Source organism: Bombina bombina, chromosome 8 (genome assembly GCF_027579735.1).
Source record: "Bombina bombina isolate aBomBom1 chromosome 8, aBomBom1.pri, whole genome shotgun sequence".
NCBI classification, from domain to species: domain Eukaryota; kingdom Metazoa; phylum Chordata; class Amphibia; order Anura; family Bombinatoridae; genus Bombina; species Bombina bombina.
Window position 1 is genome coordinate 35521288 of NC_069506.1, and position 23440 is coordinate 35544727.

The 23440-nt window shown below is 39.9% G+C and overlaps 1 protein-coding gene across 15 annotated transcripts in view; it reads right to left on the bottom strand.

Moving 5' to 3' along the window:
• Positions 1 to 23440, bottom strand: part of UBR4 (ubiquitin protein ligase E3 component n-recognin 4) — a 256917-nt gene that overhangs the window by 92876 nt on the left and 140601 nt on the right. For 11 of the 15 annotated variants that reach the window (XM_053690289.1, XM_053690283.1, XM_053690288.1 and 8 more), the window contains 9 exons: positions 22868 to 22993; positions 22643 to 22789; positions 22114 to 22457; positions 21932 to 22022; positions 14884 to 14968; positions 8723 to 8850; positions 7322 to 7451; positions 3074 to 3231; positions 2881 to 2990 (listed from right to left, as the gene is read on the bottom strand). In XM_053690289.1, coding sequence (XP_053546264.1) covers positions 2881 to 2990; positions 3074 to 3231; positions 7322 to 7451; positions 8723 to 8850; positions 14884 to 14968; positions 21932 to 22022; positions 22114 to 22457; positions 22643 to 22789; positions 22868 to 22993 — 1319 coding nt within the window. The remainder of the gene's footprint in view (positions 1 to 2880; positions 2991 to 3073; positions 3232 to 7321; positions 7452 to 8722; positions 8851 to 14883; positions 14969 to 21931; positions 22023 to 22113; positions 22458 to 22642; positions 22790 to 22867; positions 22994 to 23440) is intronic. The other 4 variants (XM_053690290.1, XM_053690292.1, XM_053690285.1 and 1 more) reach the window with 1 other exon arrangement.

Consider the following 23440-nt stretch of genomic DNA (forward strand, 5'->3'; position numbering starts at 1 on the left):
ATAGGAGGCAAAGTTTGTAAAACTGAATTGTGGGTGTGGTGAGGGGTGTATTTATCGGCATTTTGAGGTTTGGGAAACTTTGCCCCTCCTGGCAGGATTGTATATTCCATACGTCACTAGCTCATGGACTCTTGCCAATTACATGAAAGAAAATATGATGTATGTAAACCTATTTTCATGACTACATTCAGCCCTCAATTTAAAGATATTTGTGGTATTATCACTAAACATTTGCCAATAGTTACGGCAGAGCATGGCTTGAAGGACTATGTTTCGGATGGATGCAACTTTGTGTAGAGGAGGGGTTGCACCATTGGAAACAGAGTCAGCCAGTATGTTGAAAAAACAAAGGGGTGGGGCCAGCTGTTGGCTTAGTGTGAAAGGACACTTTAAATGTCATTATGGAAAATGTATAGCTTGTTCTTACACCAAGGTTGGGTCCCAATTCCAGTCTAGGAGTACACAAAAAGTTTTTCAACTAGATTGTTGCACCAATTGTCATACCACGTTTGTGGTTTTGTGCACACATTGTGAGGTTCAGTATACTGGTTGCTCAACTAGGGAACTGAGGTCCCGCATTAGGGAGCATTTAAATGACATTAGGAATGGTAGAGAATGTTTGGATTTGGCAAGGCATTTTATTTATTGCCATAATCAGGATGTCACCACCTTTAGCTGGCAGGTCATAGAGACCGTACGCCCTAAACCAAGGGGTGGAGACAGAATCAACACACTACTGTACAGAGAGGCCTTTTGGATCTTTCTGTTACAGACCATGAGACCCAAGGGTCTCAACATCGATGGCGATGCAGCATAAATAATGTTCAGAGTCACCTTTATGGTAATAGTTCTCAAAAATTAAATGTTCTCTTTTAAGTAATTGGTTCTATTCCACAATTTAATAATCCATTTTTCCGTGTTGCCTTACCCACCACAAAAAGAATTTACAAATACACTTTTAACTGTATTTAAATGTTCAGAGTTAACTTTAATAGCACATATACAAATGTGTCGTTAACATAATAGGTAGTACATATATACTTGAAATCGCTATATTTATAAAACATTTTGTATTAATATAATACTGTATATGGGAATAATGTTTACCTACATTTTCTTTTTCTTAAAATTTTTGCATTTTCATTACTTTATTGTATATATTTTCTAATAACCTCTCTCACCTTGTTGTTACAACTATATGCTATTATAGTTCAAATAAAAATATAAACAGAGCTATATGTATATTACCTAGCATTACATATGTGCATATAGTACCAGGGATGGGTCTGTCCCTTTAAGTCTTTGCAGCTAATTATGCTAATTACCTGCAGCATCAAATATGATTGCTTTCTATGCTATTTAAATACTATGTTGATTAATTAATAAATAGGTCTATGAGTAAGGCCCGACGGCTGAAACGCGTTAGACACTTTGTTTTCTGCTGTTTTTAAACATTTGTACCTTTGTCTAATAAAATCGCTGTTTTTCACTACAAGCGCTTTGAATGACTCGCTGGCTTTTCTGCAGTCTATCTAAATTACCTTGTGAAAGTCTGGCTAATAGGAAAGGAGGAGAGACAGACAGTGGTGACAATTGATCAGTAGGTAGTCTGCCGAGACTGAGGCATAGTCAGTGGTGACAGTAATCAGTAGGTTGTCTGGCAAGACTAAGTCATAGACAGCAGTGACAAAGGATAGTAATCAAGTAATAGTCTGGTGAGATTCAGGCATATGCACCAATGAAACAGCAGCACATGTACAGAGTTTTACTGTCTATTGACAAAGAGCACACATCCTCGACATTTCGGCTATACCTAGCCCTTATTCATGTTAAAATAACACTGGATACCTACTACATTTAAAGTTAAACAGAGGCACCTTAATACAATATATCTTTGTAATTAGCTTTCGTTATCCACTACAAAACATAGCATACTAACCTCTAGTGGTTCAACTTCATAATAAACAGGTGAATACAAAATAACGGATCCTATAACCTTTACCTACCTCACCGTACAAAATATATACACCTACCCAAATATATATGTTTGTATGGTGAGATAAGGTTATAGGACTAATTATTTTGTATTCACCAAGTGCTGCTGTTTCATTGGTGCTTTTGGATTGATGGGGTGGCAATCTCATAACAGTGTGCACTAAGGTATAGCTGTGCTAGACTGTTTACAATTGCTGAGACTCAGGCAAAGACAGTGGTGACCATAATCAGGAGATAGTCTAGCGAGACTGAGGAATAGACAGTGGCAACAATGGATCAGCAGGTAGACTGACGAGACTGAGGCATAGAGAGTGGTGACAATAAATAGTAATGAAGCAATAGTCTGGTTAGACTGAGGCATAAACCGTTGTGACAATAAATTGTAATAAAGCGATAGTCTGGCGAGACTGAGGTATAGACTGTGGTGACAAAGAATATTAATCAGATCGACTCTCAATATCAGCTACGCCCTTAAAGGAACACTAGGGAAAGGACGCGTTACTATAGATCAAAAAGAGTAGTGGCTGGTACTGAGGGCTGGTTATGTCAAAACTTTTCAACAAATACATGAAATACAATAAATGGCAACAACTCCAATTAAATAGACACTAGAATTGGAGGCGAGAGGGGGTGAGACAGGAATGGTCCACTACAGATTGTCTAAGGTAGTATCTCAAAACTACTAAAGTTGGGCTAAATACTCAGTTACTAATTCATGAGTTATGACAGAGCAAAAACTGTGAGAACGGTGACCAATTCAATGTAAAAATGAAATCTGCCCTATGTAACAAAACAAAAAAAACAAAAAAAAAGATAAATGTTACCATCACAGGAATTATAACAGATAACAAAAATAAATCTTTATAGAATAATCAATATCCTGACCTGGTAAGAAGGTCCAGCACCTGCTGTCTGCGACTGGGAATGGTCGCCAGCGCCTCTACAATCGTGCAAGCGGCTTGACGTGCCGCTTGTGTTGCCGGTGTAAATAGCACCTGTCAGCGTCAATAATAAGAGAAATGTATTAATTTGTTTATTTGTTATAACAGCAAATCTCTGCAAACCACAAATATCTCACCTGTCTTAGCCAATTGTTGTGACCCAGTTTAAGTTCCAGATGGGCCGTTCTCTTCCCCTTCTTGCTCATGAACTGCTTCCACTTCCAAGCATATTTCTCCTGTAAGTACATCTGTCTCATCTCTGCTTTGTTTGGTGTTTTACCACTGCCATCTACAACTGACCAGCAGAAGAAGCAAACGGATATTTTAAACAATTGGCTATTGTGCCACTGAAACATTTAAATGATTTAACCTCTTGCATGCCAGAGAGGACTAGCAACAAAGAGGTTAACACCTGGAAAGTGGTAAATTATTTTTCACCACAACTCTATTGTAAAAAAATATGCAATTAAATGGACAGTAAACACCCTTTAATTACAATATTTTTCTGCAGTCTTGCATTAAACAAATATACCAGGTGAGTGTAAACACTTTTGGAATGCATTAAAGGGACAGTCTACACCCTAGTCATCTTAAAAGGACATGAAACCCAAAAATGTTGTTATTTCTTTATTTAGGTAGAACAACTTTAAACAACTTTCCAGTTTACTTCTATCATCAAATGTGTTTCCTTCTCTTGGTATCATTTGTTGAAGGAGCAGCAATGCACTACTGGAATAACTGAACACATGGGTGAGCCAATGACTATCTGTGTATATATATGCAGTCACCAATCAGTAGCTAGAACCTAGGTTCTTTGCTGCTCCTGAACGTACCTAGATAAACTTTTCAGCAAAGGATAACAAGAGAAGGAAGCAAATTAAATTATAGAGCATACAACTTTAAACAACTTTCCAATTAACTTCTCTCTAAATCATGAATGTCTAATTATGACTTTACTGTCCCTTTAAGTCTTACCTTAGATTAGATGCAAATATCCTCCTGCACCTTTTCCATATCATACAGCAGGAACAGTAAAAACTTAAATGATGCTTATCTGATCATTTTCTTTAGAAGGAAAGAGTCCACAGCTGCATTCATTACTTTTGGGAATTTAGAACCTGGCCACCAGGAGGAGGCATAGACCCCCCAACCAAAGACTTAAATACTCCTCGTACTTTCCTCATCCCCCAGTCATTTTGTCGAGGAACAAGGAACAGTAGAAGAAACATCAGGGTGAAAGGTGCCAGAAGAATATAAGGACGCCCCACAGAAAAAATACAGGCGGAGAGCTGTGGACTCTTTCCATCTGAAGAAAAGAAAATTATCAGGTAAGCATAATTTAAGTTTATCTTCATAAATGGAAAGAGTCCACAGCCGAATTCATTACTTTTGGGAAAACAATACCCAAGCTATAGAGGACACTGAATGCAAAAACAGGAGGGTACAAGAGGCGGCCCATTCTGAGGGTACCAGGCCTGAAAACCCCAACCCAACAAAATCCCGCTTTGTCCGAAGCCGAGAACAACTTTGGGAAAAAAGGAAAAGGCCCAAGGACACTGCACACAGATAGTCCACAGCCTTGCTAGAGACCGCAGGAACTAGACTCGACTGAGTCAACAGCCTCCAAGAGTCCCCAGCAGTCGGTCTCCCAAACACCACACCCCTTACTAAAGAAAGGGAACAAACTACTGTATTCTTCCACAAAGAAGAAAAGGCACGGAGAAAACATGATTGTACTTGTAAAGCGTGACTAATCCCCCTTAAGGGACTCAAGGCGCTGCTCATTTTATCAACCTTGAAAGGAGGAAAGGCTAAGTAGACCTCGCCAGGGATCGAACTTGCAACCCTCAGTTTGCTCCAGTGCAGAGTAGCCACAGTGCATTAGTATGCTGAGCTAGCTTCCAGCTAGCAAAAGGAACTCCTGAAAAAAACCCTAAAAAGGGCACAACGAGTCCTAAATAAAAACACAGAGCAAAAACCAGAGAAACCGTGACAGGCTAACAGAGACCCAACCAGTCTTATAGAAACAAGGGGAGGCAACGCCCAGACCCCAGAAATACAGAAACCACGGGATAAGGCCATGAGTCTGAAACAGAGAGAGGATCTTCCCCTAACACAGTGCAACCGTACTCTAGAAAGCAGCTGAAGACAAAGGTCCCCAAGTCGCAAAAAAGGTATCTCAGAATACCGAAATATTCAGAACGAAACCTTGTGCAGCAAGCTCAGATAGGTCTGACGAACACCTGAAAACAAAACACTGCACACTGCAGTCATCTAAAAATGACTCTGAAACTTGCAGGGCAAGTAGCAATCTGAAGGATCCTATCTTCAGCTGCTTTCTAAGTATCCATTTACCGGCGGATAACGTCGCAGGCTAAGAGCCGTCAGTCCTTCCCACAAACCTTGAATGTGGAGAAAGGAGAAACCTCAAAAAGGCTTACTGTACCGCAAATGCTTCGAGGACAAAATAACAGAGCAACAGATCTCAGATCCTGCTGCAACACCAGACCAGCCGCGTCACTAGACATAGGCCGTTAGGTTCCAAAATAGCCATGAGCCGAAGCAACACTACACAGTAGCAGACAGAATCACATAACATGATTATAAACCCCCCTGATCAATAATCCCCCTCAGGAGATATTAACCCTTGATTCCTAGATACAAAAAGGAGCCTCACTGAGACCCTATGTTAAAGTTATCCCCAAAAGGTTTTAGCCCCTCTTAAATAAACAGTTGAAATTACAATACATCCATGATGAAAGTAAAATGAAACGATCTTACCGGAATCTACGCCGTGGAACAAGAACACCGCCCTTCAAGTGTGACAGATAGTAGCGTCGCCTCTGCCATGGACTTGAGAGAAAAAAGCAGGCAGCGAAACTAGTTAACACTGATTGCTTGTGGAGCTGTTAATATGAGTTGGGATGGTTTCGCAGAAAGACTCTCCCTGCATCTCCCAACTCTAACTTTCGCCCATGCTCTCACTGAGAGGCTGACATGCCGAAGAGTACTACCCTCCATAAGAGACTATCGAAAACTTCTGACACTTCTCTGCCAACCTCCTGAGACAAAAGGCAAAGAATGACTGGGGGGTGAGGGAAGTGGGAGGAGTATTTAAGCCTTTGGCTGGGGTGTCTGACTCCTCGTTACCAGGTTCTAAATTCCCAAAAGTAATAAATGCAGTTGTGGACTCTTTCCATTTATGAAGAAAAACAGTTATTTTAAAATAAATATTGTTTCTGGACAGTTTGAAATAGCTGCCAAGCTCAGCCCACTGATGGCATCACAATCTGGGCTACATCTAGGCACTCTGCTGAATAGCACTGTTGAATCCAACTAGTCAGCCTTTTGTGATTGGATGCCATATGCAGCCCAGATCATGATGTCATCAGTGGGCTGAGCTTAGCAGTCATTTCAAGCTGACCATAAACAATATTCATTTTAAAATAACTTTTTTACTGTTGAATGATATAGAAAGGGTGCAGGAGGCTATTTGCAGCTTAATCTAAGGTAAGACTTTATGACGACTAAGGTGTAGACTGTCCCTTTAACACCCTTTTTGCTGCAGTTTTTTCATTAATAGCAATACTCCGACCATTTGTTTTATTTGTAGGAGACAATCTGGACTTGTTACTGAAGTAGACACTGCTAGCTACTGTCCCTTTAACACCCTTTTTGCTGCAGTTTTTTCATTAATAGCAATACTCCGACCATTTGTTTTATTTGTAGGAGACAATCTGGACTTGTTACTGAAGTAGACACTGCTAGCTACTGTTACAGTGTTAGTGAACCCCCTGCAGTGATCCCTCCTACTTAGGCCAATTAGGACAGATATGTGACAGAGTTATGCTTGTGAAGTGTACAGTGTTTATGTCTAGTTCTCATTATTACAGGATGCTTGTTCCGGGATTTGCAAGGAACCGTGCATCTGGCATGTGCAGATACGGTCATGTTATTTGCCTCCTCAGTTTAAGGACATTTACCATGAAATCTCACAAGATAATAAAATCTGATAAGACCTTAGTAAAGCAAAGCATGACTTCAGCAGTGCTCATGCTGATTGGATATTGCTTTTTTTTTCAACCTGCAGTTGGACAGTAGCTGGAGGATAATTGTTCCCTGAGCACTTACTATTGTGAGCTGAAGAAAGTTGAAGTAAAGTATATATATTGCTTTTTTACATAGAGATGTACAGTTGATATTTTCTGGTCAGATTTTTTTCAGTTATACTGAATCACTTTCAAGTGATTCAGCATATGTGTATTATGTCCCTTAAAGTAATACCCATACTATGACTACATTTCTTGTTTGGTCAGATCACATATCACTGGCACTCTACGTTATAGATTAGGGATGATGTGACAAGAAGCAAAGAGATGCCTTACCACGGGCAGGCAGGCATTTCTTCCAAGCCTCATATGACGCCTTTGGATCTCGCTTGAGCCACAACTGGGCCTGAGCATGGATTTCATTGCTGTATGGTTTGACAGTAGTGAGTCCGTCAGTAGGCGCGTCCTGAAATACAAATCATCAGTGTTATTTGTCTGCAGGATACAGAGATGAAAACTCACATCTTAGACATAACTCATGAATATAATGCAAAACCAATAATGTTCTCTTTAAAACTTTCTTTAGGATAAAAGATGAATAACTTAACAGCTGATATAAGCAAGTATCAGATGCATAACAAATGCAGTGATGTAAGTAGGATTACTGATTAACAATACATTTGTATTTACAGTGTGATTGAAGGGTGAACAAGGCACATTTATAGCTGATGTCACTGATAAAAAGTTAGAATAATCTGGCATATTTAGTTCTTTATCTATATTAAGCAACATTAATGTTGAAATAAACGTCAAAATGTAACCTTGCTTTTAACCTCAACCAATATGTATTGAACTTATACACAAACAAAATCAGCTCTATTAAACTAACTAAAAAAATAGCTCCCTTTCAATTTAGTAATTTGGGCCATCTTGTATGGAAAATGAAAAATAGAAGTTTTTGGAAATATATAATTCTCCCAGTGCTATGTGAGATGGCCAAAGTATCGGCAGCATATAAACTGCTTGCTCTATAATGGTGGTCATTGGCATATTATGGATTGACTATTATTTTGGACATGGTTTGACTGATGTGGACCAATACATTTTGCCTTTGCCTACAGCACAATTATGCATTTTCTCTTTTTTTTTTTTTAAACAGTGTTATAGGAACTTCCCAGACACAAAGCTACAAGTAAATACTTTTATTATATCCCTTTCTTTCAAAGCAACCTTTTCTGAAAGTGGGCATAGAGAGGGAGTACTAGTAATGACATAATATTCAGCCTTGGTGGCTGGCTGAAGTAAAGTGGAACACTGAAAAAAAGGTTAGTTACTTTACACTTCAGAGCATTAGGATCATAATAAGCGGTTAGATCCTGGGCTTTAACCTCTTAAGGACATATGACGGAATTTTTCCGTCATAAAACAATTGAGCAAACTGAAAGATGTGTCCTTAAAGGGTTAAATGCACATCAACACAATCATGACTGTTAGTGTAATATTCAAAACACAGACACTTACCAAACAATACATTATACATGTCTTACACTGTCTGAAAATGCCAAAGCCAAACTAAGTTATAAATGGACCTATTAGTATTGAGAAGCAAATCATTTTTACCCCTGGGAACTTTTAAAAATTCCCTTAACTCCATCCCATTTTCAAAAAGGGCAACACTGAAGGACAGGTTTTTTTTCAAGAGGACTTTGTCACGTTTAGGTATGACGTAAATGTTACCTTGTTCTTCTTGCTGGTGGGAGATGCTGGTTTAATTAGTTTCTGCAGAATTCTCAGACACATTAACGTTATGTTCTCAACAACCACTGGAGTTTTAATGTTCACAGACATCAAGAAAAGGCTCAGAGCTGTGACAGAAAAGACAAATCAATACACTGAATGGAACGAACAAGAATTAAGATTAACTAAACTATGCTAAAATATAGAAGGTCTAGAATATCTTAAAAACATAATTTATGTAAGAACTTACCTGATAAATTCATTTCTTTCATATTAGAAAGAGTCCATGAGCTAGTGACGTATGGGATATACATTCCTACCAGGAGGGGAAAAGTTTCCCAAACCTTAAAATGCCTATAAATACACCCCTCACCACACCCACAATTCAGTTTAACGAATAGCCAAGAAGTGGGGTGATAAAAAAGTGCGAAAGCATATAAAATAAGGAATTGGAATAATTGTGCTTTATACAAAAAAATCATAACCACCACAAAAAGGGTGGGCCTCATGGACTCTTGCTAATATGAAAGAAATGAATTTATCAGGTAAGTTCTTACATAAATTATGTTTTCTTTCATGTAATTAGCAAGAGTCCATGAGCTAGTGACGTATGGGATAATGATTACCCAAGATGTGGATCTTTCCACACAAGAGTCACTAGAGAGGGAGGGATAAAATAAAGACAGCCAATTCCTGCTGAAAATAATCCACACCCAAAATAAAGTTTAATAAAAAACATAAGCAGAAGATTCAGACTGAAACCGCTGCCTGAAGTACTTTTCTACCAAAAATTGCTTCAGAAGAAGAAAATACATCAAAAAGGTAGAATTGAAAAAGTATGCAAAGAGGACCAAGTTGCTGCTTTGCAAATCTGATCAACCGAAGCTTCATTCCTAAACGCCCAGGAAGTAGAAACTGACCTGGTAGAATGAGCTGTAATCCTCTGAGGCGGAGTTTTACCCGACTCAACATAGGCAAGATGAATTAAAGATTTCAACCAAGATGCCAAAGAAATGGCAGAAGCTTTCTGGCCTTTTCTAGAACCGGAAAAGATAACAAATAGACTAGAAGTCTTTCGGAAAGACTTAGTAGCTTCAACATAATATTTCAAAGCTCTAACAACATGCAAAGAATGCAATGCTTTCTCCTTAGAATTCTTAAGATTAGGACATAATGAAGGAACCACAATTTCTCTACTAATGTTGTTGGAAATCACAACTTTAGGTAAAAATTCAAAAGAAGTTCGCAACACCGCCTTATCCTGATGAAAAATCAGAAAAGGAGACTCACAAGAAAAGAGCAGATAATTCAGAAACTCTTCTGGCAGAAGAGATGGCCAAAAGGAACAAAACTTCCCAAGAAAGTAATTTAATGACCAATGAATGCATAGGTTCAAAGGGAGGAGCTTGAAGAGCTCCCAGAACCAAAATCAAACTCCAAGGAGGAGAAATTGACTTAATGACAGGTTTTATACGAACCAAAGCTTGTACAAAACAATGAATATCAGGAAGAATAGCAATCTTTCTGTGAAAAAGAACAGAAAGAGCAGAGATTTGTCCTTTCAAGGAACTTGCAGACAAACCCTTATCTAAACCATCCTGAAGAAACTGAAAAAAATTCTCGGCATTCTAAAAGAATGCCAAGAAAAATGATGAGAAAGACACCAAAAAATATAAGTCTTCCAGACTCTATAATATATCTCTCTAGATACAGATTTACGAGCCTGTAACATAGTATTAATCACAGAGTCAGAGAAATCTCTTTGACCAAGAATCAAGCGTTCAATCTCCATACCTATAAATTTAAGGATTTCAGATCCTGATGGAAAAAAGGACCTTGCGACAGAAAGTCTGGTCTAACGGAAGAGTCCATGGTTGGCAAGAGGCCATCCGGACAAGATCCGCATACCAAACCTGTGAGGCCATGCCGGAGCTACCAGCAGAACAAACGAGCATTCCTTCAGTATCTTGGAGATTACTCTTGGAAGAAGAGCTAGAGGCGGAAAAATATAGGCAGGATGATACTTCCAAGGAAGTGAAAATGCATCCACTGCCTCCGCCTGAGGATCCCGGGATCTGGACAGATATCTGGGAAGTTTCTTTTTTAGATGAGACGCCATCAGATCTATTTCTGGAAGTTCCCACATTTGAACAATCTGAAGAAATACCTCTGGGTGAAGAGACCATTCGCCCGGATGGAACATTTGGCGGCTGAGATAATCCGCTTCCCAATTGTCTACACCTGGGATATAAACCGCAGAGATTAGACAGGAGCTGGATTCCGCCCAAACCAAAAAAATTCGAGATACTTCTTTCATAGCCAGAGGACTGTGAGTCCCTCCTTGATGATTGATGTATGCCACAGTTGTGACATTGTCTGTCTGAAAACAAATGAACGATTCTCTCTACAGAAGAGGCCAAAACTGAAGAGCTCTGAAAATTGCACGGAGTTCCAAAATATTGATCGGTAATCTCACCTCCTGAGATTCCCAAACTCCTTGTGCCGTCAGAGATCCCCACACAGCTCCCCAACCTGTGAGACTTGTATCTGTTGAAATTACAGTCCAGGTCGGAAGCACAAAAAGAAGCCCCCTAAATTAAACAATGGTGATCTGTCCACCACGTTAGAGAGTGTCGAACAATCGTTTTTTAAAGATATAAATTGAGATATCTTTGTGTAATCCTTGCACCATTGATTCAGCATACAGAGCTGAAGAGGTCGCATGTGAAAACGAGCAAAGGGGATCGCGTCCGATGCAGCAGTCATAAGACCTAGAATTTCCATGCATAAGGTTACCGAAGGGAATGATTGTGACTGAAGGTTTCGACAAGCTGAAATCAATTTTAGATGTCTTTTGTCTGTTAAAGACAGAGTCATGGACACTGAATCTATCTGGAAACCCAGAAAGGTTACCCTTGACTGAGGAATCAATGAAGTTTTTGGTAAATTGATCCTCCAACCATGATCTTGAAGAAACAACACAAATCGATTCGCATGAGATTCTTCGAATGAGAAGACTGAGCAAATACCAAGATAATTGTCCAAATAAGGAAATACCAAAACCCCGTTCTCTGAATACAGAAAGAAGGGCACCGAGAATCTTTGAAAAAAAAATTCCTGGAACTGAGGCTAGGCCAAACGGTAGAGCCACAAAACTGGTAATGCTTGTCTAAAAAGAGAATCTCAGACACTAAAAATGATCTGGATGAATCGGAATATGCAGATACACATCCTGTAAATCTATTGTAGACATATAATGCCCTTACTAAACAAAAGGCAGAATAGTCCTACAGTAACCATCTTGAATGTTGGTATCCTTACATAACGATTCAATATTGATAGATCCGGAACTGGTCTGAAGGAATTGACCTTCTTTGGTACAATGAAGAGATAAAATAAAACCCTAGTCCCTGTTCCAGAACTGGAACTGGCATAATTACTCCAGCCAACTCTAGATCTGAAACACATTTCAGAAATGCTGAGCCTTGCTGTGTTAACTGGGACACAGGAAAGAAAAAAATCTCTTAGCAGGAGGCCTTAACTTGAAGCCAATTCTGTACCTTTCTGAAACAAAGTTCTGAAACCAGAGATTGAGAACGGAATTGATCCAAATTCCTTTGAAGAAAACGTAATCTGCCCCATACCAGCTGAACTGGAAAAAAGGGCCGCACCTTCATGGGTACTTAGGAGCTGACTATAGGTTTCTATAAGGCTTGGATATATTCCAAACTGGAAAAAGTTTCCAAACTGATACCGCTCCTGAGGATGAAGGATCAGGCTTTTGTTCCTTATTATGAAAAAAAGAACGAAAAAATGATTATTACCCTGGACAGAAAGGGAAAACAAAGTTGACTTAGAAGACATATCAGCATTCCAAGTTTAATCCATAAAGCTTTTCTAGCTAAAATAGCTAGAGACATATACCTGACATCAACACTAATGATATCAAAAGATGGTATCACCAATAAAATTATTAGCATGTTATAGAATAATAATAATGCTATAAAATTATGATCTGTTACTTGTTGTGCTAAAACTTCTAACCAAAAAGTTGAAGCTGCAGCAACATCCGGTAAAAATATAGCAGGTCTAAGAAGATTACCTGAACATAAGTAAACTTTTCTTAGAAAGGATTCAATTTTCTTATCTAAAGGATCCTTAAATTTAGTACTATCTGCCGTAGAAATAGTAGTACATTTTAGCAGGAATAGAGACAGCCCCAAACCTTAGGGATTTTGTCCCTAAAAAACTCTAATCTGTCAGATGGCACAGGATATAATTGCTTAAACGTTTAGAAGGAGTAAAAGAATTACCCAAATTATTCCATTCCCTGGAATTACTTCAGAAAAAACATCAGGGAGATTAAACACTTCTGGAATAACTACAGGAGATTTAAAAACCCTATTTAAACGTTTGGATTCAGTATCAAGAGGACCAGAATCCTCTATATCTAAAGCAATTAATACTTCTTTAAAATAAAGAACGAATAAATTCCATCTTGAACAAATACAAAGATTTATCAGCATCAACCTCTGAGACAGAAACCTCTGAACCAGAAGAACCATTATCAGTATCAGAATGAAGATGTTCATTTAAAAATTCATCTGAAAAAAAGAGAAGTTTTAAAGGACTTTTATGTAAACTAGAAGGAGAAATAACAGACATAGCCTTCTAAATGGATTTAAAAAATAAAATCTCTTATGTTTATCAGGAACACTCTGAAATTTAGATGTTGACGGAACAGCAACAGGTAATATAACAGTACTAAAGGAAATTTTATCTGCATTAATAAGTTTGTCATGACATGCAATACAAACAACAGCTGGAGAAACAGATACCAAAAATTTATAGCAGATACACTTAGCTTGGTAGCTCCAGCCCCGGCAGTGATTTTCCTAAAGTATCTTCTGACTCAGTTGCAACGTGGAACATCTTGCAATATGTAATAGAAAAAACAACATATAAAGCAAAATTGAACAAAATCCTTAAATGACAGTTTCAGGAATGGGAAAAAAATGCCAGTGAACAAGCTTCTAGCAACCAGAAGCAATAAATAATGAGACTTAAATAATGTGGAGACAAAAGCGACGCCCATATTTTTTTAGCGCCAAACAAGACGCCCACATTATTTGGCGCCTAAATGCTTTTGGCGCCAAAAATGAAGCCACATCCGGAACGCCGACATTTTTGGCGCAAAATAACGTCAAAAAAATGACGCAACTTCCGGCGACACGTATGACGCCGGAAACGGAAAAGAATTTTTGCGCCAAAAAAATCCGCGACAAGAATGACGCAATAAAATGAAGCATTTTCAGCCCCCGCGAGCCTAACAGCCCACAGGGAAAAAAGAGTCAAATTTTTGAAAGGTAAGAAAAAATGATTAATTCAAATGCATTATCCCAAATATGAAACTGATTGTCTGAAAAATAAGGAAAGTTGAACATTCTGAGTCAAGGCAAATAAATGTTTGAATACATATATTTAGAACTTTATAAACAAAGTGCCCAACCATAGCTTAGAGTGTCACAGAAAATAAGATTTACTTACCCCAGGACACTCATCTACATGTTTGTAGAAAGCCAAACCAGTACTGAAACGAGAATCAGCAGAGGTAATGGTATATATAAGAGTACGGTATATCGTCGATCTGAAAAGGGAGGTAAGAGATGAATCTCTACGACCGATAACAGAGAACCTATGAAATAGACCCCGTAGAAGGAGATCACTGCATTCAAATAGGCAATACTCTCCTCACATCCCTCTGACATTCACTGCACGCTGAGAGGAAAACCGGGCTCCAACTTGCTGCGGAGCGCATATCAACGTAGAATCTAGCACAAACTTACTAAACCACCTCCATCGGAGGCAAAGTTTGTAAAACTGAATTGTGGGTGTGGTGAGGGGTGTATTTATAGGCATTTTAAGGTTTGGGAAACTTTGCCCCTCCTGGTAGGAATGTATATCCCATACGTCACTAGCTCATGGACTCTTGCTAATTACATGAAAGAAATAAGATTCCATTACATTATTATTATTAATATAAATTGCTTTACACATTCACTACATTCTGTATATTATCCCTATTGCCTATTGTAATTTCCACCGTGAACATACAATAATGCATTATTATTAGTGTCATTTTCTTATAAGTTTCTATGTACCACAGCGAAGGCGAAGTTCCCAGCAGCTGTCTTCTTTGGATATGGAGTCTGTTAGCAGCAGCATCTCATACTGAAGACTGCTTGCCTAGAATACACATGAATCAGAGCAATTACTATGTTGTGATGTATGTTTGCCATGAAAACAAACCCCCCCCCCATAGATGAAGTCTCTACAATTTGTCTGATACTCTACATAGCCAAATAAATAAAGAACTGAGAGAATAGTGAGCTTAAAGCGGCAAAACATAATGAATGAGGAGAATAAAAACCAAATAGGTTTTTAAGGAACCGAACTTCGCAAACAGCTTATAACAAAGAAATCTAAACATATTTGAATCATAGTCTTCTCAAAACATTATAAGAGTTCTCTCTCAGAATCTGTCACACTACCTAAATAGGACCTCTCTATTTTACTACGGTGTATATTCTGGAGCCACAAGGTGCTTTTATTGTCATGCAGTCATCTATGGCAGGACAATAGTTAAAAGGGACATTAAACCCCAACTAAATTCCACATAAAATGTGTAATTATGTATAGTAAAATAATCTTTGCAATATACTTTAAATATATTTGCCTGCTTTTCCTGTAATATAATTCTGGAAACTGTTTTATCCCACTGCCCCAGGGAGGCCGGAGTGCATTCTATAGGATCCAGAAAACTTCATCATTCTACAGAGAGACTGTTTGATGAACGCAGGAGCTCAATAATACCTGTCCCCTGTGTTTTAAAACATGTATTGCTTGCAATGAAGTGCTTAAAGGGACAGTAAACCCCAACATTTTCTTTCATGATTTGGATAGAACAGACAATTTTAAACTTTACAAATTATTTCCATTATCAAATTTGCTTTGTTCACTTGTTATCCTTTTCTGAAGGAGCAGCATTGCATACTGGCAGCAAGATGAACACATCTAGTCAGCCAATCACAAAAACATAATTTATGCTTACCTGATAAATTCCTTTCTTCTGTAGTGTGATCAGTCCACGGGTCATCATTACTTCTGGGATATTACTCCTCCCCAACAGGAAGTGCAAGAGGATTCACCCAGCAGAGCTGCATATAGCTCCTCCCCTCTACGTCACTCCCAGTCATTCGACCAAGGACCAACGAGAAAGGAAAAGCCAAGGGTGAAGTGGTGACTGGAGTATAAATTAAAAAATATTTACCTGCCTTAAAAACAGGGCGGGCCGTGGACAGATCACACTACAGAAGAAAGGAATTTATCAGGTAAGCATAAATTATGTTTTCTTCTGTTAAGTGTGATCAGTCCACGGGTCATCATTACTTCTGGGATACCAATACCAAAGCAAAAGTACACGGATGACGGGAGGGATAGGCAGGCTCTTTATACAGAAGGAACCACTGCCTGAAGAACCTTTCTCCCAAAAATAGCCTCCGATGAAGCAAAAGTGTCAAATTTGTAAAATTTGGAAAAAGTATGAAGCGAAGACCAAGTTGCAGCCTTGCAAATCTGTTCAACAGAGGCCTCATTCTTGAAGGCCCAAGTGGAAGCCACAGCTCTAGTAGAATGAGCTGTAATTCTTTCAGGAGGCTGCTGTCCAGCAGTCTCATAAGCTAAACGAATTATGCTACGAAGCCAAAAAGAAAGAGAGGTAGCGGAAGCTTTTTGACCTCTCCTCTGCCCAGAGTAAATGACAAACAGAGAAGACGTTTGTCGAAATTCCTTAGTTGCCTGTAAGTAAAATTTTAGAGCACGGACTACATCCAGGTTGTGCAGTAGACGTTCCTTCTTTGAAGAAGGATTTGGGCATAAAGAAGGAACAACAATCTCTTGATTGATATTCCTGTTAGTAACTACCTTAGGTAAGAACCCAGGTTTAGTACGCAGGACTACCTTATCCGAATGAAAAATCAAATAAGGAGAATCACAATGTAAGGCTGATAATTCAGAGACTCTTCGAGCCGAGGAAATAGCCATTAAAAATAGAACTTTCCAAGATAACAACTTTATATCAATGGAATGAAGGGGTTCAAACGGAACGCCCTGTAAAACATTAAGAACAAGGTTTAAACTCCATGGTGGAGCAACAGTTTTAAACACAGGCTTAATTCTGGCCAAAGCCTGACAAAAAGCCTGGACGTCAGGAACTTCTGACAGACGTTTGTGTAACAGAATGGACAGAGCTGAGATCTGTCCCTTTAATGAACTAGCAGATAAACCCTTTTCTAAACCTTCTTGTAGAAAAGACAATATCCTAGGAATCCTAACCTTACTCCAAGAGTAACCTTTGGATTCACACCAATATAGGTATTTACACCATATCTTATGGTAAATCTTTCTGGTAACAGGTTTCCTAGCCTGTATTAAGGTATCAATAACTGACTCAGAAAATCCACGTCTTGATAAAATCAAGCGTTCAATTTCCAAGCAGTCAGCTTCAGAGAAGTTAGATTTTGATGTTTGAAGGGACCCTGTATCAGAAGGTCCTGTTTCAGAGGTAGAGACCAAGGTGGACAGGATGACATGTCCACCAGGTCTGCATACCAAGTCCTGCGTGGCCACGCAGGTGCTATTAGAATCACTGATGCTCTCTCTTGTTTGATTCTGGCAATCAATCGAGGAAGCAACGGGAAGGGTGGAAACACGTAAGCCATCCTGAAGTCCCAAGGTGCTGTCAGAGCATCTATCAGGACTGCTCCTGGATCCCTGGATCTGGACCCGTAACGAGGAAGCTTGGCGTTCTGTCGAGACGCCATGAGATCTATCTCTGGTTTGCCCCAACGTCGAAGTATTTGGGCAAAGACCTCCGGATGAAGTTCCCACTCCCCCGGATGAAAAGTCTGACGACTTAAGAAATCCGCCTCCCAGTTCTCCACTCCCGGGATGTGGATTGCTGACAGGTGGCAAGAGTGAGACTCTGCCCAGCAAATTATCTTTGATACTTCCATCATAGCTAGGGAGCTTCTTGTCCCTCCCTGATGGTTGATGTAAGCTACAGTCGTGATGTTGTCCGACTGAAACCTGATGAACCCCCGAGTTGTCAACTGGGGCCAAGCCAGGAGGGCATTGAGAACTGCTCTCAATTCCAGAATGTTTATTGGCAGGAGACTCTCCTCCTGACTCCATTGTCCCTGAGCCTTCAGAGAATTCCAGACGGCACCCCAACCTAGAAGGCTGGCGTCTGTTGTTACAATTGTCCAGTCTGGTCTGCTGAATGGCATCCCCCTGGACAGATGTGGCCGAGAAAGCCACCATAGAAGAGAATTTCTGGTCTCTTGATCCAGATTCAGAGAAGGGGATAAGTCTGAGTAATCCCCATTCCACTGACTTAGCATGCACAGTTGCAGTGGTCTGAGGTGTAAGCGTGCAAAGGGTACTATGTCCATTGCCGCTACCATTAAGCCGATTACCTCCATGCATTGAGCCACTGACGGGTATTGAATGGAATGAAGGGTGCGGCAAGCACTTTGAAGTCTTGTTAGCCTGTCCTCTGTCAGGTAAATCTTCATTTCTACAGAATCTATAAGAGTCCCCAGGAAGGGAACTCTTGTGAGTGGAACGAGTGAACTTTTCTTTTCGTTCACCTTCCATCCATGTGACCTTAGAAATGCCAGCACTAACTCTGTATGAGACTTGGCAGTTTGAAAGCTTGAAGCTTGTATCAGAATGTCGTCTAGGTATGGAGCTCCCGAGATTCCCCGCGGTCTTAGTACCGCCAGAAGAGCACCCAGAACCTTTGTGAAGATTCTTGGAGCTGTAGCCAATCCGAATGGAAGAGCCACAAACTGGTAATGCCTGTCTAGGAAGGCAAACCTACAGTGGTCATGTATTGACCCTCTTGGATCATAGGTAAAATTGTCCGAATAGTCTCCATCTTGAACGATGGAACTCTTAGGAATTTGTTTAGGATCTTTAAGTCCAGGATTGGTCTGAAAGTTCCCTCTTTTTTGGGAACCACAAACAGATTTGAGTAAAACCCCTGGTCCCTGTTCCGATCGTGGAACTGGATGGATTACTCCCATTAACAAGAGCTCTTGTACGCAGCGTAGAAACGCCTCTTTCTTTGTCTGGATTGTTGACAATCTTGACAGATGAAATCTCTCTCTTGGAGGAGAGTATTTGAAGTCCAGAAGGTATCCCTGAGATATTATCTCTAGCGCCCAGGGATCCTGAACATCTCTTGCCCAAGCCTGGGCGAAGAGAGAAAGTCTGCCCCCCACTAGATCCGATCCCGGATCGGGGGCCCTCAATTCATGCTGTTTTAGGGGCAGCAGCAGGTTTCCTAGTCTGCTTGCCCTTGTTCCAGGACTGGTTAGGTTTCCAGCCTTGTCTGTAGCGAGCAACAGCTCCTTCCTGTTTTGGTGCAGAGGAAGTTGATGCTGCTCCTGCTTTGAAATTACGAAAGGAACGAAAATTAGACTGTCTAGTCTTGGCTTTGGCTTTGTCCTGAGGCAGGGCATGGCCTTTACCTCCTGTAATGTCAGCGATAATCTCTTTCAACCCGGGCCCGAATAAGGTCTGCCCTTTGAAAGGTATATTAAGCAATTTAGACTTAGAAGTAACATCAGCTGACCAGGATTTTAGCCACAGCGCCCTGCGTGCCTGAATGGCGAATCCTGAATTCTTCGCCGTAAGTTTAGTAAGATGTACTACGGCCTCCGAAATGAATGAATTAGCTAGTTTAAGGACTCTAAGCCTGTCCGTAATGTCGTCCAGAGTAGCTGAACCAATGTTCTCTTCCAGAGACTCAAACCAGAATGCCGCTGCAGCCGTGATCGGCGCAATGCATGCAAGGGGTTGCAATATAAAACCTTGTTGAACAAACATTTTCTTAAGGTAACCCTCTAACTTTTTATCCATTGGATCTGAAAAAGCACAGCTATCCTCCACCGGGATAGTGGTACGCTTAGCTAAGGTAGAAACTGCTCCCTCCACCTTAGGGACCGTTTGCAATAAGTCCCTTGTGGTGGCGTCTATTGGAAACATTTTTCTAAATATCGGAGGGGGTGAGAACGGCACACCGGGTCTATCCCACTCCTTAGTAACAATTTCAGTAAGTCTCTTAGGTATAGGAAAAACCTCAGTACTCGTCGGGTACCGCAAAATATTTATCCAACCTACACATTTTCTCTGGTATTGCAACTGTGTTACAATCATTCAGAGCCGCTAACACCTCCCCTAGTAATACACGGAGGTTTTCCAGTTTAAATTTAAAATTTGAAATATCTGAATCCAGTCTGTTTGGATCAGAACCGTCACCCACAGAATGAAGTTCTCCGTCCTCATGTTCTGCCACCTGTGACGCAGTGTCTGACATGGCCCTAATATTATCAGCGCACTCTGTTCTCACCCCAGAGTGATCACGCTTACCTCTTAGTTCTGGTAATTTAGCCAAAACCTCAGTCATAACAGTAGCCATATCCTGTAATGTGATTTGTAATGGCCGCCCAGATGTACTCGGCGCTACAATATCACGCACCTCCCTCTGAGCGGGAGATGTAGGTACTGACACGTGAGGCGAGTTAGTCGGCATAACTCTCCCCTCGTTGTTTGGTGAAATTTGTTCAATTTGTACAGATTGACTTTTATTTAAAGTAGCATCAATACAGTTAGTACATAAATTTCTATTGGGCTCCACTTTGGCATTGCAACAAATGACACAGGTATCATCCTCTGAATCAGACATGTTTAACACACTAGCAAATAAACTTGCAACTTGGAAATACAATTCAATTAGAATAATATTAAAATGTACTGTGCCTTTAAGAAGCACAGAAGATCTATGACAGTTGAAAATTAATAAATTGAAACAGTTATAGCCTCAATCCTTGTAAACAACACAACTTTAGCAAAGGTTTAATCCCATTAGCAAAGATAACAAATTCTGAAAGCAGGAAACAAATTACAGAATAAACGTTTTTTATCTCAGTCAAACTATAATTCTCACAGCTCTGCTGTGAGAAATTACCTCCCTCAAAATAAGTTTTGAAGACCCCTGAGCTCTGTAGAGATGAACCGGATCATGCAGGGAATACAATGAGTTGCTGACTGAAATATTTGATGCATAGAAAAAGCGCCAAAAAACGGCCCCTCCCCTTCACACACAGCAGTGAGGGAGAACAGAAACTGTCAGAAAAACAGATTAAGCAACTGCCAAGTGGAAAAATAGTGCCCAAACATTTATTCACACAGTACCTCAGCAAATGAAAACGATTTTACATTCCAGCAAAAACGTTAAACATAATCTCTAGTTATTAAACAGCTTTATGTATTTCTTACAGTGTAATTCTAGTGAAGTACCATTCCCCAGAATACTGAAGTGTAAAGTATACATACATGACATTATATCGGTATGGCAGGATTTTCTCATCAATTCCATTGTCAGAAAATAAAAACTGCTACATACCTCTATGCAGATTCATCTGCCCGCTGTCCCCTGATCTGAAGTTTACCTCACTCCTCAGATGGCCGAGAACAGCAATATGATCTTAACTACTCCGGCTAAAATCATAGCAAAACTCTGGTAGATTCTTCTTCAAACTCTGCCAGAGAGGTAATAACACACTCCGGTGCTATTTTAAAATAACAAACTTTTGATTGAAGATATAAAACTAAGTATAATCACCATAGTCCTCTCACACATCCTATCTAGTCGTTGGGTGCAAGAGAATGACTGGGAGTGACGTAGAGGGGAGGAGCTATATGCAGCTCTGCTGGGTGAATCCTCTTGCACTTCCTGTTGGGGAGGAGTAATATCCCAGAAGTAATGATGACCCGTGGACTGATCACACTTAACAGAAGAAAGACAAATGTGTGCAGGCACAAATTAGCAGCAGCTCCCACTACTGTAGGATATGTGCATATTCTTTTTCAACAAGGGATACCCAGAGAACAAAGCACATTTGAAAATAAAAGTGAATTTAAAAGTGTCTTAAAATGACCTGCTCTATCTGAATCGTGCAAGTTTAATTTTGACTTTCGTATCCCTTTAACTACTGATATATACTAGGAATATACAAAAACAATTGCTATAATGTTTCTGTTAGCACAAAAGAAGGGAATTAAATAAACTAGGGGGCTTACCAAGTCTGGGTTTGCCCAATGTCCCTTGAGAGCTGTTGACACTTTCCCTATGATCAAGTCATTCAATTGCAGTGTGGCTTCTGGATTGTCCCTGAAGAATAAACCAAAGAGACAACTTTGTAAACAACAGAAACATATTAAAAAGCACCAACAAAATAAATGACAAAAAATCCCAAAAATACCTGGTTAGCAGGCACATGACCTGCCGCACTTCATCACGCATTGCTGCCGGGCCCCGACGTAGATTGTAATCAAAGAGTTCTCGGATAAGACCCTGTGAAACCAGGATGTGCCGAATTGTGCTGTTGGTGGCCAGGGCACGGAGCAACGTGATGCAGTGCTCTGTCACAGCAGAAGCACAGCCATAGCATTTGTTAGAAGAGGTGTGCCCACAGCCAAGCACTGAGAGGGCTCGATACTGGCTGGCAGTGAATGTGGGCTGCACAGCGGTACGGGAAGATTTGGTAGCAGCTTCTCTTTGTTGCAGATCATATTCTAGCAGTTCCTTTCGAGAGGCAAATACTTTCTGAAAAGAGAATTAAAAAATATATTTAGTTCAGATATTAAATGTATGTTTGCCTATTTTTTTTCTCATTCATTTTTCAAAAAGCAAAAAAATTCCTTTAAAATGTTTAAATATTGATGATCATCATATGGTCTACAAACAGTTATCACTTCTCCATTGTTTAGGAAAATAAATAAGAATGGTACCTGTATAATCTTGGAAAGTTCATCAAAAGAATTCTTGCAGTCCCCACAGTATTCCTGGGCCAATTGCAAGATATATCTATTCACACTGGCTGAAGTGGAGCTAATCCCTCCAGCATTGGCCGAGTCATCCTGCAAGGTGAAGATCAACTAGATCACAACAAAAACTGCTATGAGCAAATGGAAGATGGAAAGAAAGACACAAATAAGACAGCATTGGTTAGTTACCTGGGGCTTTTCCGGTGCTGCCTCATTCACTTTACATAGCAGGTTCTCTAGTTGTGGTCGGTGGCCCATCAGTTGGTGATACACCCTGTCCGCTTTATCCAGCAATGTGTTGATGTTAGTAACAGCCTAAAATGTAACATGAAAGTAAATTGTTAAACTGCAATTGGTGCATAGAAATAAATAAATCAGTTTGCAATACCCCAAAAAAAAGCAACCGATATGCCCCCAGTGCCCCAAAAGAACAACACCACACTTTTAACCAGGGATTGACAAGCGTATATGGCTCTTTGAAGACAGGCATAATGTTGTGGAGCCAACTACACTTGAATACAATTTAATAAAAAATTGTAGAATAATCCAAAAAGATAGGAGCCATAAATAAAAGTTTAGTAGCCCTGATTCTATGGCTGCTAAGATTTGTCAAACCCGTTTTACATAAAACAAGTAAAAGTGTTTAAATCCACGGTGTGCACGCCAGATAGGCTTAAATGGAGAAGGGGAGTATTGTAGATGTGCAGCAATTTACCAAGATGTCCAAAAAAACAAAAGCAAAAAACACGAAGTAACAATGTA